The sequence below is a fragment of the Tachypleus tridentatus genome, chromosome 7 (assembly GCF_004210375.1).
Source record: "Tachypleus tridentatus isolate NWPU-2018 chromosome 7, ASM421037v1, whole genome shotgun sequence".
Classification (NCBI taxonomy): Eukaryota; Metazoa; Arthropoda; class Merostomata; order Xiphosura; family Limulidae; genus Tachypleus; species Tachypleus tridentatus.
This window is the reverse complement of record NC_134831.1, coordinates 133,472,078-133,490,219: the sequence shown is the minus strand read 5'-3', so window position 1 is coordinate 133,490,219 and position 18,142 is coordinate 133,472,078. Positions and strand designations below refer to the sequence as shown.

Genomic DNA, 18,142 nt, shown 5'->3' with positions numbered 1-18,142 from the left:
TTGCGCGAATTTCAAAACAAAACAAAGGTTCTGGATTTTTAACACAAACTAAAAACAAATACCAACATTAGAGTTGTCAATTAGATCTCTCCTTCATTTATGAAAACACATTTTATGAATTATTCATGCGCTAGCTTGCTTAAGTGTCCCATTAGAACATATGACTTACACAAAGATGTGTAAAACAAAGTATTGGCAACATTTTATTTAATGCAGTTTGTTATTTCTCGTATTTTCTATGTGTTTAATAGAAAATTAAACTTTTGACCAGTTATTTTGTAGAGAATGTTTAAAAGGGACAAAATATAACAACACCCATTACGATTGTAATTGAAAAGTGAAAACGTGTAAAAATGGAGTTGGTTACAACTGATACACAGGCAAACAGCGAATGTAAGAAAAATTTATTCTGCGTTTTAGATGCTTTAGACTAAGAAAACAGATAGTCACAACTGTGAGATTGAAGAATATATATATATATATATTTGACTACCAATTAAGAGATTAATCCGCAACTATTGGCTCGCAAATACTCATACATATATATGTCTTTGGTTAACACATTGGCTGATGAATCTAAAACCACTAATGTTTCCGACTATATTATATATTTAAAATTGATAAACCCATAACTATTGAGGTTTATTGGCATTTTCTACAGACTTCATTAACATTTTCACAAATATTCAATGTCGTTTTATCATACGTACAAATTATATATATATATTCTGAGGTTCTTTTTTTATGTTCAGCTTAAACCGAGAGAACACGATAATGTAGCACGACATGCACATATCTACCCAGTAGAGAGATGTGAAGGATGAGAGTTTCTTAAACAAACACAGTGTAGCAAACAACGAAAAACACTGACTGACAAAAGGACCAGCAGGCAACATAGAGTAGCAAGAAACAAAAGACTCTGACTGATAAGAGAACCAGCATCAATTGTAGTGTAGCAAGCATTGAAAGACACTGACTGACAAAAGGACCAGCAGACAACGTAGTGTAGCAAGCAATGAAAGACACTGACTGACAAAGGACCAGCAGACAACGTAGTGTAGCAAGCAATGAAAGACACTGACTGACGAGAGGTCCAGCGGACAATACAGTGTAACAAGCAATGAAAGACACTGACTGACGAGAGGTCCAGCGGACAATACAGTGTAACAAGCAATGAAAGACACTGACTGACAAGAGGACAACAAGCTGAACTTTCGTTGATACGTTCTTCAGAATGTTTGGATCTTCTGCGATATTGTTCGGGTAAATTCAATTAGTAGTTTGTATAGATGTTGAGTAATTTATCAAGAAAAACTTCATTCATTTTAAATTATTATCTTTGAATTGGGGATATGCTACAGTGAAGAGTTGTGATAAATGATCATGATAAACAACCGAGCAATGAACATCTTCTGACAGCTCTCAACCCAGTACTTAAAATTAGTGTTTATTCTAATACACTCGGACTAAACAGACAGTTGGTACTTCAGGAAATGTACTTTCTCAGTACTGAAAAAAAAAAATTCAATAATTAATTCTAGAGGTGACGTCACCATTATTCATACATGTGTGACCGATAACAATTTTTAAAACCAATCGATCTCTCTTCTTTTGTCAGCTTTAACACAACACATAATGAGTTGAATAGGCTTAGAGGAAAATGTTTGTTATAATAGTTGTAGCTGAAGTCCCACTCTTCAGGAAAACAAAAGTAAAATGTATTCCGACATAACAGGTACAGTTTAAAAGATGTTCTAAGTAGAGTGCAGCACTGTAACTGCAGTGGAGCACTTAAGTTAGACAGAGTTAGTGAGACAGAAATTTCACCTTCTACTTGAGACAGCCTTCTGTAACCGATCAGTTTCTTTTGTCCGGTTATTCTTCATTAAATTAAACTTCCAAATGCCTTTTCTGACTTCTTTCTCATAGTGCACGAATAATCTGAGCACACCTAGCTCTGTTATTGACAGCATGGTAAAAGTTTATTTGGGTTTGAATTCCGCGCAAAGTTACACGAAAACTATCTGCGCTATCTGTCTCTAATTTAGCAAGATAGAAGGCAGCTAGTTATCACAACCCGTCGCCAACATTTGGGCTACTCTTTCACCAACGACACAGTATAATGCTCCCACGACTGAAAGGGCGAGCACGTTTAGTGGAAAAGATCTTCAGATTGAGAGTCGAGCACCCTAATCACCTGGACATGCCGGGTCCCATGCAATCTAAGTAACCAGTAATCTATATCTGAGATTAAGTTATTTTTCATCAGGTGCTTGATCTATTTAACAATAAACCGTAGTTGAGGTAGGTAGGATAAAACGTCTGCTCTAACTATAAATGCGCTTATGAACCATTAGGAAGAAGGTCATTAAAAAAAATGGTTAAAGTGTATTGATTTAAAAGTAACGTTTATTTCAAGTAGGGACATGACGTAATTTGTTTTTGGTATTGAACAGAAACACTTATTGTGATTCGGGACTATATTTTTTGTAAGATCAGGTAAAATGGACTTCCAAGTTAGGGCAAATTGGACCCAATTAATTCTTAAGACACGTTATTTAATTCATTTATGCAATTATTTAAGTACTAGAGGTAGGAGTTTTGGATGCTGTGCACCACGGAAAGGGACTCATTATCTGGGGTAATAGCCCAAAAAACATGAGCGCCAGTGTGGAGAATGACCTATATTGAGACCAAAGCCCATGACTGAAACATACATCACTCGTGTGGGGTAAGATGGCTCCACCAGTGGAGAAGGGGTTCTTACTCTGAGTTTATCGTCCCACGTTAAAAAAAAATGTTAGTGAACTTGAAATGGGATATTCGACAATCTACACTTCCTTGTTTTCTAAAAAGAAACAACAAATAAAAATGAGTTATTTAGATCAAAACTGTAAAATTTTTTTTAATAAAACTGCACTTTAATCATTCAAACATTTTCTCCCTTCTACCATTGTATTTATTTCACGTGAACAATGGTAACAAGTAATTAATTTTGTTGGTTGCACGTCATAAATGATAATATATAAGGGTGGCCCTTTTAACCCAATTTTCCTATCTCGCTCTTTACATTTATATCTGAATATGTTTCTCAAAGAAATAATGAATGTATTTATTCCAAACTACTATGTTTTAGGTAATGTTATTACGTTTCACCCTGTTCACCACTTACAATTTGATAATCGACCGTATGCGTGAAATCAATTCTACTTAAATGTTTCTATCTACCTACACTTAACGTTGATACTCAGAATGACTAAATAATGATTAATTTTCAAGGAGAGACACTAGTTTGTTTCTTTACATTAAAGATATTTAACTATCATGTGTTTAAACTTGAGATAATAAGAGTATACTCCAATGTTTTTGGTATAACCTTCGTGAAACTTAGAGAAGATGTCTACATTTAGTTTCTTTGTTAGGTGTTTCGCCTACTGCCCTCCGCTAGTACAGCGGTATGCCTCCGGATTTACAACACTAAAATCAGGGATTCGATTCCCCTCGGTGGACTCAGTAGATAGCCTAATGTGGCTTTGCTATAAGAAAACACACTGTTTCGCCCACTTACCACACGGTGAAGTTTTTATATCGGCAGTGTTCTTAGTGTGATGTAGTGCTAACTATTTTCATAAATATATCTACATATATTAAAAGTTTGAAAATAGTTTCTTAGAAACTGTCGCAGAGGACGTAAACTCAGGTCTTTCTAACTGCAAACAGCATTTAAGCTGATATGAATAGTTTATTAGCCTAATTTGATATTCAAATACATAAAATTAGGTCGTAAAAGTTATTCTTTGTGCTGGTTTATGATGTTGGTTTTAGAATGTCTGACGCTGACAGTGACTCACTTGACAGTGAGTTTGTTTAAAAGCTACAATATATTTTTATAAACATTCATTAAAATGAAGTTGTTGTTTTTTGTTAGCTGTTAGGCTAATCCAACAACATACTCTTATAATAAGTTGGGATCAACTGCAGCCTGGATTCGACGATGAAAATACATAACTTAAGTCAAGTTGAGAAATACGTGTGCTGCCTATTTAAATATCAGTTAAACCCTATCTGTTATCTGTTGCTTTAAAGACCCACAGGAATCTATTTATGGATAAATACGCAGATATGTATGTTGCAGTAAAAATATTTAAAAATATTGTAAAAAAAGAGGAAGAAAATGATATGATAAACCTAAAAATGTGTCAGTTTTTTTATTGTCAATAAAATATCTTATCTTATCTATCAGCTTTAAGTCGAGGAAACGTAAACAAGTCATTCACGACTATATGTAGTTTGTTTTACTATTGTACAGACACGTGAAATATGATGATTACGTTATTTACAACGATCATAATTAACCAACACTGAGTAGTGCCTGATGACTTTCACTAAGCACTAAAGATTATATATATATAACACTATCAAAGGTGAATTTTTATTGTTATTGTATATTATATTCTTTATTGTTATTGTATGTTAGATTCTGTATTGTTATTGTATGTTAGATTCTGTATTGTTATTGTATGTTAGATTCTGTATTGTTATTGTATGTTAGATTCTTTATTGTTATTGTATGTTAGATTCTATATTGTTATTGTATGTTATATTCTTTATTGTTATTGTATGTTAGATTCTGTATTGTTATTGTATGTTAGATTCTGTATTGTTATTGTATGTTAGATTCTGTATTGTTATTGTATGTTATATTCTTTATTGTTATTGTATGTTAGATTCTGTATTGTTATTGTATGTTAGATTCTGTATTGTTATTGTATGTTATATTCTGTATTGTTATTGTATGTTAGATTCTGTATTGTTATTGTATGTTAGATTCTTTATTGTTATTGTATGTTAGATTCTGTATTGTTATTGTATGTTAGATTCTGTATTGTTATTGTATGTTATATTCTTTATTGTTATTGTATGTTAGATTCTATATTGTTATTGTATGTTATATTCTTTATTGTTATTGTATGTTAGATTCTGTATTGTTATTGTATGTTAGATTCTGTATTGTTATTGTATGTTATATTCTTTATTGTTATTGTATGTTAGATTCTGTATTGTTATTGTATGTTAGATTCTGTATTGTTATTGTATGTTATATTCTGTATTGTTATTGTATGTTAGATTCTGTATTGTTATTGTATGTTAGATTCTTTATTGTTATTGTATGTTAGATTCTGTATTGTTATTGTATGTTAGATTCTGTATTGTTATTGTATGTTAGATTCTGTATTGTTATTGTATGTTAGATTCTGTATTGTTATTGTATGTTAGATTCTGTATTGTTAATGTATGTTAGATTCTGTATTGTTATTGTATGTTATATTCTTTATTGTTATTGTATGTTAGATTCTGTATTGTTATTGTATGTTATATTCTTTATTGTTATTGTATGTTAGATTCTGTATTGTTATTGTATGTTATATTCTTTATTGTTATTGTATGTTAGATTCTGTATTGTTATTGTATGTTAGATTCTGTATTGTTATTGTATGTTAGATTCTGTATTGTTATTGTAGGTTACACTTTCTTTCAAACACAACTTTACACCAGTTTAACACTAACAGAAATTTCAAAATAAATTTATAAAACATATGCTCGAAAACTTCGTTGCAATTCAAAATAGTACTGTTTCGTATTTAAATAGGCTGGGCGTGATCTACTGGTGACAGATCGATTCATCATACTGTTTCATATAGGTCGGGCGTAGTCTCGTGCTCAGCGTGATGCACTGTATATTCAAGTGTCCACGTTTCGAGTTCTATTGCCGTAAAATCGCACTATCCCCTTTGAGCAGCGTTATAAGCGTGACAGTGCTGTTTGTTTGTGGTTAAGCACAAGGCTACACGATCTGTGCTCTGGTCACAACGGATATCAGACATGCCGCTGTGCCACTGCAGGGCAAGAATGACAGCATATGTGATTACCGGTATTTAAAAGTTGGCGACTGGTGTTGTAGAGTAACTGCCTTCCGTCTAACGTGTCTGTTCAGATTAAGAACAACAAGCGCAAATATCCAAATTTGTAACTGTGGTTCAATGATAAGTTTTAGGGTCTCGTAATGGTGAAATTTGTTGTTAGAACCCTAATGCGGACACGGAACAGATAGTCGTCCATCATACATATTTCAGTTTAGCAGCAAAACAGAAAACAATTAATTATTAGTTAATTTACATGATGACTTCCATATTGACAGAACATTTGGTTTGTTGATCTCACATCAAAATTATCGCAAACTAACACGAATAGTTGAAAATACCATTTTTACTTCCTACAGCTCGAAGTCTACGCCATCTACGTTCTTACTTTAACATGAGTAGTGTTTTGTTTGATTAACAATTGTTTCTAAAACGTTATGGAAAATCTCAAAAACTAAATTAACGTGAATAATAACTCGTGTAGTTTGTATAAATTAAAACTAATAAAAATTAAGGTTTCTGCTATTCATACCCTCTGTTTCAGAGGTTTATAAATCGTTTTACTTGTTTGTTTGTTTCGAATTTCGCGCAAAGCTACTCGAGGGATATCTGCGGTAGCCGTCCCTAATTTAGCAGTTTAAGACTAGAGGGAAAGCAGCTAGTCATAACCACCCACCGCCAACTCTTGGGCTACTCTTTGCCAACGAATAGTCGGATTGACCGTTACATTATAACGCTCCCACGGCTGAAAAGTCGAACATGTTTGGTGCGACCGGGAGTCGAACCCGCAACCCTCGTATTACAAGTCGAACGCCTTAACGTGCTTGGCCATGCCGGGCCGCGTTTTACTTGTTTGATAAAGACAAAGCTCGGTATAAGAACATAATGAGAAATGAATAGGTTAATTTACCCGTCTGATTATTTACTTTTTGTATGACTTTTTCAACAATTTATTACTAAATACATTTTGATGGATGGATTTCAGAAATTGGTATTCTATAAGGCATATATTTAATAGAAAACAATACTCAGTTTTACACTTAAACAATAATTATGCTAAATCACACATCGCCTGGTATTCATAACAGATGTTTTAGTTCACATTAATTAGACACTCATTATAATAACAAAGACGCTGCTCTTGTTTTATTTTATTTTCAAATCCTAAAACAAAATACATTTTTCGTAAAGAGAATTTCTAAATATTCTTGCTTTGCAGTAAATAGAAACATTTTTAAAGCGTAAGATGTATTTAAAAACACTTTTTGCTCGAATAATTTCTTCTAATCGTAAGATATCTATCCCCCCAAACCAGTGGCTCATCAGTAAATGTGTCGCCTTATAAAGCTAAAATGCTGAGTTCAACACCAGCGATAGGAAGAGCACAGGTTGTCCAAGCATAAACGTTTTACACTTATTCTTTTAATCGTAGAAAAATCGAAACACATACCGATTATATTTAACAGAGCAATAAACGTTTACAGATTGGCGAATGAACACTCGATCGTTTTATCATTGTTCATTAAAATATAAGGCAACAAACTTAATAGTGTAAAAAGTAAGTTACTCGTGGATCTGTTGAAATAAAAAACACAAGTAATACAATGGTGAAAAACCATGTAATCTTTATGCAAGATATGTTTGTTTGTTTTTGAATATCGTGCAAAGCTACTCGAGGGCAATCTGCACCAGCCGTCCCTAATTTAGCAGTGTAAGACTAGAGGGAAGGCAACTAGTCATCACCACCCTCTGCCAACTCTTGGGCTACTCTTTTACCGACAAATAGTGGGATTGACAGTTACATTATAACGCCCCCACGGCCGAAAAGGCGAGCATGTTTAGTGTGACGGGGGTATCGAACCCTCGATCCTCAGATTACGAGTTGAACACCTTAACCCACCTGGCCATGCCGGGCCTATGCAAAATATAATGCATAAAGGACTATAAATTTGGCTATGAAAATATGGTCTATAGATATTTTTATTTTTAGGTTTTTTTGGTGATTAATTGTTTCAAAATACTATATTTCTATTTTTTTAATAGAGAGCATTTTTTTGAATGGCGTTTGTTTACTGTAATGCATGCTATAGACCGTGGATTTGAAGCACCTGCTGATACGTAAAATACGGAATACAACGAAACTAATGCACCAACAGTGCATTTATGTCACTTCCGTGAACGTGTTTATCATACTCACTCTGGAATAGTACATTCTACGTGTTAAAGGTTTCTATCTACGTATCTATCTATTGAAAGTATGCTATAACATTCAGATTGCTGTAGGCATAAGACAATCAGCACTGTTTGGTGATGACGTGTGACATTATCCGTACTGTGTGGTGTTGATATCTAGTGTTATCAATACAGCACGGTGTTATTTGTAGTGTATGGTGTTGATAATGGTGTTATCTGTATTGTATGGTGTCGATATCTGGAGATTCACAATGTATGGTGTTCATATTGGTGTTAGACATATTTTATGGTATTGATATATGGTGTTATCCATAATGTATGGTGTTGATACTGGTGTTATCAGTGTTGTATGGTATCGATGCCTTATATTGTCAATAGTGTATAGTGTTGATTATTAACTGTATGATGTTAACATTTGATGTTATAAATATTGTACGGTGTGAACATCTGGTATTCATGACCGCTAATTGAAGTTACTTCGTACGTAGTTTTATGGATATACAGTTTTCACTTTAAATAACTAAGTTAGTGTATATAAATCTAAATCCAAATACCATCGTTCCTAAGCTTTCTATGTGTATACTTACAATAACCATATATAGCAAGATAAAGTAGAGCAACTGAATAAAATAAGCATTACCAAGAACTAAAGCGTATAAAGAACACATTGAAGCCCATAAGAAAAACAGGTTAAGTTACCCATGTAATTGCTCACGTTAAATGTACATAAATATTTATAATGACCAATATACATATAAATATATACGCTACAGCAACGGCCTTTACTTGTCGCATATTTTCAATTCTTATATAAGTTACTTTGCCTATCTTTCTGTCGGAATGATTGGACAGGTCGTGACTTATTTTTACTGGTGTGTTTTAGACGTATATATCTACTTTTTTTTCTTCATTTAAAAAGTTATTTCGTGGATGATTATTTTGTACAAGTACCTTGAGCAAAGAACATTTTACGCTTGGACTGTAATGGACATTAATGACCCATTATTCGGTTTGAGTCTGTTTCATATCAATGCTACGAAAACGAAAACAGCTACTTGAATGACATTTTACCTGTTTCTTGTATATTCAACGAAGACATGTCCCAAAACTTATGGTTTCAGGGTTATTTTTTGCATTGTTGCAAAAAAAAACCCACTAAAAACAAAACAACTAAACTCAGTCAAGTTATAACAGAATAAATATTGTTTAATTACATTGTTGAAGAACACGTTGTTAACATTGAAAACTGCTTGAATAGATGGCTGTTTGGTAAAATATTGATTGTCCAATCCAATGAAAATAAACAATAGCGATCGAAATGACTCCTAATTACCAACTCACATCATTTTACTATTCACAACACGGCCACGTGGGTTAAGACGTGCGACTCATGATCTGAGGGTCTCGGGTTCGCATCCCCGCACTAAACATGCTCGCCCTTTTAGCTGTGGGGGCGTTATAATGTGACGGTCAGTCCCACTATTCGTTGGTAAAAGAGTAGCCCAAGAGTTGGCGGTGGGTGGTGATGACTAGCTGCCTTCCCTCTAGTCTTACACTGCTGAATTAGGGACGGCTAGCGCAGAAAGCCCTCGAGTAGCTTTGCACAAAATTCAAAAACAAACAAACAAACTATTCACAATAAACGTTGATTACATTACGTAAACATTCGAAGTCACAATAAACGTATTTTTGTTTGATGATCGTTTGACACGATAAAGTTAGGTTCCATTCACTCTTTTTCTTCCTCATAAATATTCCTTTAGTGGTTTATTTAGTTTTTTTTAATTTTGCGCAAAACTACACGTAAACTATTTGCGCTAGCCGTCCCTAATTTTGATGAGAGAGACTAGAGACAGATAGTTAACACCATCCACCAACAACTATTGTCAGATAAAATTGAGGAGACCTTTATAACTTACCCACAATTCGAAACGCGAAGGCGGAACTTGAGATTAGCTACAGGCCCTCACTCGGTCTCTTCAGCAATATATGTTTATTATTACAAATATGAATCTGGCATGCCTGTTGGTTAAGACTCTAAAGCTGTAGATCGTTGGCTCGAGTACCGCCATCGATCAAGATCGCCCTTTCAGCAGTGGGGGCGTTATAAATGTGACGGTCACGCGAACTCTTTATTGGTAAAGAGTAGCCTAAAAGTTGGTTTGATTTTGAATTTCACGCAAAGCAACTCGAGGGCTATCTGCGCTAGCCGTCCCTATTTTAGTAGTGTAAGAGTAGAAGGAACCTAAAAGTTGGGATAGATTATTTTTTTTACTCCCAAACAGTACATAATACTATTCAATCAATAGTTCAGATATCATGAACGTCATTTATAAATGCAATATTTCGAAGGAGACTGCCGCTGGTGTAAAAAATAACAATTTTAATTCAACGAAATTTCGATATTAAATATTTCTTGAAGTCACTGCAGAAAAACGTGTTTCTTAAGAACATACATAACTTGTGAAATATACAACTGCTCTCTATAGCACTCTGCAGATAGTAAAACCAAGTGGACAATCTGAGTGGGTAAAATGACGTAAGTTATTTAGATCTTACCTTGAAATTCTTTCCTAGCAGCACTGACGTTTGTAACAATATTAGCCACGTGACCTAAGACAGCAGCAAAGAAAAATAAACCAAAAACCAGTTCTAGTATAAGAAACATGTATTCTCCTCTAGTCCTCGGCCTGGGAAGGTCTCCCACTGTCGTCCAGGCTAGTGTGCTCCAGTAGAAAGAGTGGAGGTACTCACAGAGGACGTCGATACAGTTTTCACCACGTGAATTAAACCAGTCTCTGGAGCCAAACCCACCATTTATGGAGATGATGTGAAAAAGACAAGCGTTCCAGTGAAGTATAACCAAGAAGTAGTGAATAAGTGACAGAGTACGAAAGACGTTTGGATAGTTGGTGTGTCTTTCAGTTCGATCAAGAAAAGCCCAGAAACGATAGATCTTTACAAGACGGAGGCACCGAAGAATCGAGTTAAAGCCAATGGACAGATAGAGGAAGTCTAAAGGAAGTAAACACAGACAATCAATATAAAACATGGTGGAGTTCATGTAGTGTTTTCTGAGCTTATCATAATCGGTTTGTAGAACCCCTTCCTCCAAATAGCCAGCACGAAAGTGGAAGCATATATCTAGTATATAAAGAAAATCTGTGATGTAATCCAAAGTAAACCAAGCCACTAGCGTGTCTTTGTTAATTTCCTGAAAGGAAAAACGGTAAATTATTACCCATAAATTGTAGAGAAAGGCAATGCTCACAATCATGGACCAGTAATAGCAGAGTTTACCCGATGGATCAAAAACAAAAGTCCAATTACATCCATTTCTATCACTACCCGAAGCAGAAGTGTCCATCTTTTCAAATTCTCGTTTAATTTCTTTTCTTCTTTGTTCTCTAGTCTTTCGAGAAACTTCTAACTCGGAGTTTATGTGGGCTTTGTTCAAGAAAGCCACAGAGTCACGTGATCTTTGTCTCATGTCTCCCGTGTGAAACTTACTCCCCAAAATTTCCAACAGGCTTTGCCTTGATGCTGATTTGAGATTTAAGTTTTCTGATGATTTAGCAGAGCAAAGTGGGCAACGCGCTTGAGGTCGTGCACTGTTTGCAACTGGTCCTTCATCCGGCACTAGTCGCACCCGCTCCGAGCCTGTGGAAGTTATGATGCCCGGAATAACGCGTGGTGGCCCATTACTTCCGGTCCTATACTCGACACTTTCTGGCTCTGCATTACCGACAACTATTTCATTTAGTTCGTCATCCAAATGTAGCCCTTCTTTCGTGTATTTGACAGTCTTGCCCGTATCATTGCTTCTCATATTCTCTGCGTAAAGGAAATAGGTAGCAAGCGCTTCATGAATACTGAAGTGTGGATAATATGACTACCTATATATTCACACAGAAAAAGTTCGCACTTTTAACTCCAGGCAATAATTGACCAGCACAATTGGTATTGTAATATCAGAACAGATGATTTATACATATAAAAGTGTTTCATTATATTACAGAAAATACAAAATAGCGTCCGTAATTAACACAGAAGCTCATATAATGCATTGATTTAAATAGTAATGAACACTTTTGGGGGATTTTTGTATCTAGCTCATGTTTTTGTTCTTGTTTTTACGGTACTTCCTAAGTAGACTGAAACACGGGAAACAAATGAAGGTACACAAAACTTACATTTTTATATCAGACAATCTTCCTACTAGTTGACTTCCTGAATGCCTTTCCTAATTTCTTATCATATTTACTGGGTTACCCAATAAGTTTCTTGATTCATTAAATAACGTAAATTATCATTCTTTCCACGCAAATTGTTCGAGTGCAACAGGTGTGTGTAGCACAGACAACAACCAGGAGTGCGTTTTCCATTACAGTAATACTGCCTAACGATAAATGTTCTGCATTAATAGCAGTAGCACGTGAAGTTGTAAAACATCATGGGTGTTGAATTGTTATCTTCTCGCGGTCCAGTCATACTTTCCGTTTGTACACAAACTGTCGAAAGTCAGGTTGGTTTGTGAGGAAATTTACGCTCTGTTACTGAGAAATAATTCATTTGAATTAAAACTCTCTCCCAGTTGACAGGGAGCAGGTAGAACAGTTTGTACATCACAATTTGCTTAAAACAATAGTTCTGGTATAGTAACTGTTTACCAGGATACAACACAGAATGGATTATTTCTCACAGCATGCGATGACAGAACATGAGCCTTCGTCATTTTGAGCTTACTACAAGTGACGTTGAAAGAGAGCGTAACAACATAGCTATACGAGAACATAACTCTTCAAAGACTACATATCAGTCATATGTAAAGCACGCGAAGACTTCTGTAACTCAAAGATCAAGCACTCTGAGTGTCTTGTTGATAAATGAACACTCAGACCAGTCCGTGAAGCTAGCAGTTTGCACGAATCTCAAGCCAGGATTTGGGATACACTCACTGCGAGTAAGGGGTGAGCTTTTTTTCAACGTTGGAAATATACAGTGCTAACGTAGGTGATGTTTATTTGTATGGAAGAAATAATCGCGAACGTTTGCTTATATCTGATGTAGATTTAGACACAGCAATAACACTGTGTTAAATACTGGTTAGTTACTTGAAAAAAAAAAAGTATAAATACGAATCGTTTAGCCAGTTTTACAAGTGACGTCACGTTGAATGTTCGTGAGAAAAAACATGAATCATAGCTGAATAAGCTACACGTTTTGGTTTTTTTTATACATATTGTAAAGTAGTTTGTTAAACGGTGTATTTGGTATTTTTCCTGATGAATCATGCCACAAATACTTATAGTATTTTTACGTAGTACATAGTATGTATTTGTGTGTCTGTTTTTCTCATAGCAAAACCACATCGGACTATCTGCTGTGCTCATCGAAAGGTATCGAACTCCCTAATCTCAGCGTTGTAAATCCGTAGACTTACCGCATTCCCAGCATGGGACACGTGGTACATAGATGGACATCCAGTATTAGACATTAATCCTATATAATAAATATGAAAAAGATTGACACGTGGTATGTAGATGGATATCCAGTATTATACATTAACCCTATATAAATAAATACAAAAAAACTTTGACGTAATACCAGATGACAAAGCTGAAGATGTACCGGCAAGGGGAATGCTAATAAAATGTTAAGCCCAGTTTAATGCATTTTTAAAGCTATTAAAATTGACTTAATAAGACTATAACCAACCAATAAACATTCATAAAACTTTGAAATACGAACGGCTTATAAAGTAATTTGCATTATTTTCAGTCATATATTGACTATATTAATTCGTGATGACGAGAAACTCACTTGCAGTAAAAATGTATCTCAAGACGACTGGTATGGGTATTAAAACTTTTATTAAAATAAGGTAGAGAACAACGTTTGATCTTAGGCCATCTTCAGGTTAACAAAAAGGAATACATCTTAACCTGAAGATAACCTAAGAAAGTCGAAACGTATGCGAAAGATAAAAAACAACAAGCAATCATAACACGCTTTTCACAATCCATCAGGACACTATAAGAGACCGACAACACTTACACACATACTGACTTAAAGACTAAAGGCGGAAGACTTTCGAAACGTCGTCCGCTACACTTGTGTCTCCACAATAGGCAGTTGCCGTCCATTCGACAAAGTTTCATCATGAATACTCTACCTAAACAATCTATCAAAGAACAGCTAATATGATGGCACAGTTTATAAACGTAAACTACGTAGGGTAATCTGTAGAATAATGTAACAATGCAGCCTTTTACTACTTAACTGGTTAAAAATCAATATTTATGTACATATTTAATTGAATTACATAGCACAGAACAAATAAACGATAAATTGAGTATATAATTGGTCAACTATAAAAAGGCCAAAAGACAACAAACAAACAAAAGCTGCTATAAAATTATGCCAACCAATCCTTAGTACACTTTTATGTAAATAACGTCACATGATCTGAAATGGAAGCGATCGATCACTCCCCTTGTGCTTTTAAATGAGCATTTCGCAGTGATGGATTTACAAATTTACAGTCACTTTAAATGAAGTGTCCTCAGGAACAGGGAAGACATCTGGAACCATTGATGATGATGCATTCCTAAAATCAGACAATAGATAGGAGAACAGTTTTCAAAGCATCTTTGGCGTTTGGAGTCGCTTGATAAGGGGTAGCACGTTTCCAAAGAGCATATTATACAAAATAAATGGGTCCAGCGAGTTTACTGCCAATTCCGTTTCGTCAGCAGCCAGATATCGGTTCTGTTTTAAATCACATGGCTGACCATCAGATGCCTCATTTGCATAAGAATGAATCTGAAAACTTACTGACATTATTTCATAACATTGGCTTTACTTTATCATAATTATATATTCTGATTATTCTTTAATAGGTTTTGGATTATAGTGGCAAGGCATTCTTAAATTATACATACTGTACAATAAATACCCCATGCTGTAGTTTTTTGGTAGCGTTTCAGAACTTTTTCGACCATTGTCGAATTAAAATGGAAAATGATCTGAAGGTTTCCAACAAAACGGGCTTAAAATGTTTTTTTTTTAAATGTTTAATTACAAATCTACAAATTTCGAATAATAAAAGAAATTTTATCATTTTGATTATTTCTAAGTAAAATTATTTTTCAGTGATTCAATGGAGTCAGTTTTATAGATTATTAGGCTAAATTTTGGGGTTAGATTACCACGGAGATGACAGCGAGATCAGTAAACCCACCACTAAAATGTTTGACTAATGAAAATATTCGTCATCGATCAATATTTTGTTTTCTGTGATAGTTTTAAGTTTGTTATTCACTATTAAGTAGAAGCACTGTTTCTGAAATTAAAAAAAAATTGTTATATAATGTTATGTACCATTTCAATCAATTTTACCAGAAAAGATAAATTACTTATACTTTAACGTATAATACGCACTGGACTTCAAGACTTGATAAACAAAGTGTTTTTTGATTTTAAGATTTATGTCATACTCAGCTGCATCATTGATTGAAAATTGGTTGCTCTGAGCGGGGATATAGCTGTTCCGTAGACACTCTTATATAAACGATAGACAGTACGTCTACTGTTCTTTCCAAACTAAAATTAAAACAAAAAATGTAGCAAGTGCTTTTAATACATGTTATGTTCGTAGCTGATAGTTTCGTTTTAGAACTATTTGATCCAACCCGTTTTTAAATTAAGGCTTTGATACTTTGTAAATCAACAACAATAACAGCCCTATTTCGTGGGAGCGTAATAATATGATGGATGGTGATGACTAGCTTTCTCTCCTCTAGTCTTATACTGCTAAATTAGGAACGGATAGCGCAGGTAGTCCTCATGTAGCTTTGCACGAAATTCAAAAACAAACACATAAATAATTATTTTCGGGCTTTAAATGCAAGGCAAGGCGTAGGTGTGTTTGTTTTTTTAATTTCGCGCAAAGCTACTCGAGGGCTATCTGTGCTAGCCGTCCCTAATTTAGCAGTGTAAGACTAGAGGGAAGACAGCTAGTCATCACCGCCATTCACTGCCAACTCTTGCGCCACTCTTTTACCAACGAATAGTGGGATTGACCGTCACATAATAACGCCCCCACAGCTTAAATGGCGAGCATGTTTGGTGCGACGGGGATTCGAACTCGCGACCCTCAGATTACGAGTCGAGTGCTCTAACCACGTGGCTATGCTTGCAAAGCGTGGGAAACAAAAGATATAGGAGCGAGAGAGAATTGCAAGTCAAACATTTCAGAAATACACTTCCTGAAAACACGCGGAAACTAGGATATAGACTATCCTATACGTCATAGGATAATGCTCTCCCTTGAGAAATTATAAATCACAGTTACATTTTGTGTCCAGTTGAATCAAGGAAAAAGTAATTGAAATTAATGTTAAAATAAGCAGAAAAGCGGCCTCTAACATAAGCATATATTTCCTGCTTTGATCTTCTTTAGTATTCCCATAAATTTCGATTTCCAGAATACGAATTGAGTTGGTACAAAAGAACAACTCCATACAAAAGGCTCTAAAAGAGGTCGTGACATCTCTCATAATTAAAATGAGGCGGCCCTGGTTAGTTTTGCTCTCCCTGTTTATCTACGCCTGTGCAACTTTACACTAAAGCCTATAGTATAAACTAGCTAAATAAAATAACCTTTGTATTTTTTAGAGGTAATACACGTATGGTATTGATAGGAATGTTAGAACAAATATTTATTCATTAGTTAGCCAGACTGTATTTTATCTAGTTTTTAGCACGATAAGGGATAAAATAAAATATACGGCCCATCAATCTAATTAGTGAAAATTAAAACTCTTTTCAATGCTATAAATGTATCTACCAGTTTGGCTGCCAATTTGGATTTGATTCCTTTAAGCTGCAAACTGAATCTCATTTTTAACCGCACGTTTTTTACACCTCAGGGTCTTTTTAATAAGCTATCATGATTTTTTGTCAATACACATAAAAAACCACAGCAAGTAGAAAAGTTACACTCACTAACAACCAGCATTAGTTTTAGGATCGTAACTATATTATTCTGAACAGACCTATGCTTTAAAGAACTAACCTTTTCCTTTAAACGACATGGTGGTAGTTTTCCTCTGAAAAAGAGTGTTCGTAGTTTCCTTTATACTAACGCCATGGAAATAAAATAAACAGTTTCATGTCATCACGCGCAAGAATAGGTACAGCCGTAATAAGCATCATTAGTGATGCTAATTGATTAAGCTTTTATCACGTGACACTACACACTCTTTACTGAGGATAGTTTCGTAACATTTAGTAAATATGTGCTAAAAAGTTCGCAATGAATAACACTATGTAACAAACTTTTTACGTTTTTCAATTCCTGAGCAAAAAGTGTTATTTCCCAATTGCTCATGTCAAAAGTAAATGGACAAGACCTATTTTTGTCTTCAAACTTTGCTTTTGTAACCTGGGTAACGAAATTTTGAACTTTACCAATTTTCAGAACATTTCAGGTAGATTCAGTGCTGAGTAGCTGATAGAGAATTTTCTTGAATTTACAAGAATTTTCAAGAACTTCTAGAATGTTGTAGAACTTACAAGAACTTTCTGGAATGTTGTAGAACTTACGAGAATTTTCAAGAACCTTTTAAGATTTTCTAGGATTTTCTATAGTAATATATATACAGGGGCTCATCACTCACCACTTCAGTTTAGTTCTAGCTGCCTAAGTGAACACATAGACCTATTTGATTTTATCAGAGATGGCATCAATAAGCTGCAAGCATTCTCCAGACGCATTCTGCTTTGTGTGTGGCCAATCTATCAAGACAAGAACGAAAACGTCCTCTGTGACAGCATCTACTAAAATGTGTGAAGACTACAAAGCATATTTTGGCATGCCTGTTGGAGATCAAGGCAAACCCTGGGCACCTCATTTTACTTGTGAACATTGTAAAAAAACTCTAGAAGGTAAGATGGACAATTTTTTATTGCTTGAATAGTAAGATTTTATATTATACAAATTTTAGACCTTTTAAAATTTAAAT

General features: G+C 34.7%; 1 protein-coding gene across 1 annotated transcript in view; it reads right to left on the bottom strand.

Annotated features, from left to right (window-relative positions):
• LOC143256638 (cyclic nucleotide-gated cation channel subunit A-like) overlaps positions 1 to 12,963 on the bottom strand; it is a 91,060-nt gene extending 78,097 nt beyond the window's left edge. The window contains exon 1 of the mRNA XM_076514113.1: positions 10,674 to 12,963. Coding sequence (XP_076370228.1) covers positions 10,674 to 11,943 — 1,270 coding nt within the window. The 5' untranslated portion in view covers positions 11,944 to 12,963. The remainder of the gene's footprint in view (positions 1 to 10,673) is intronic.
• Positions 12,964 to 18,142: the final 5,179 nt, after the last annotated feature.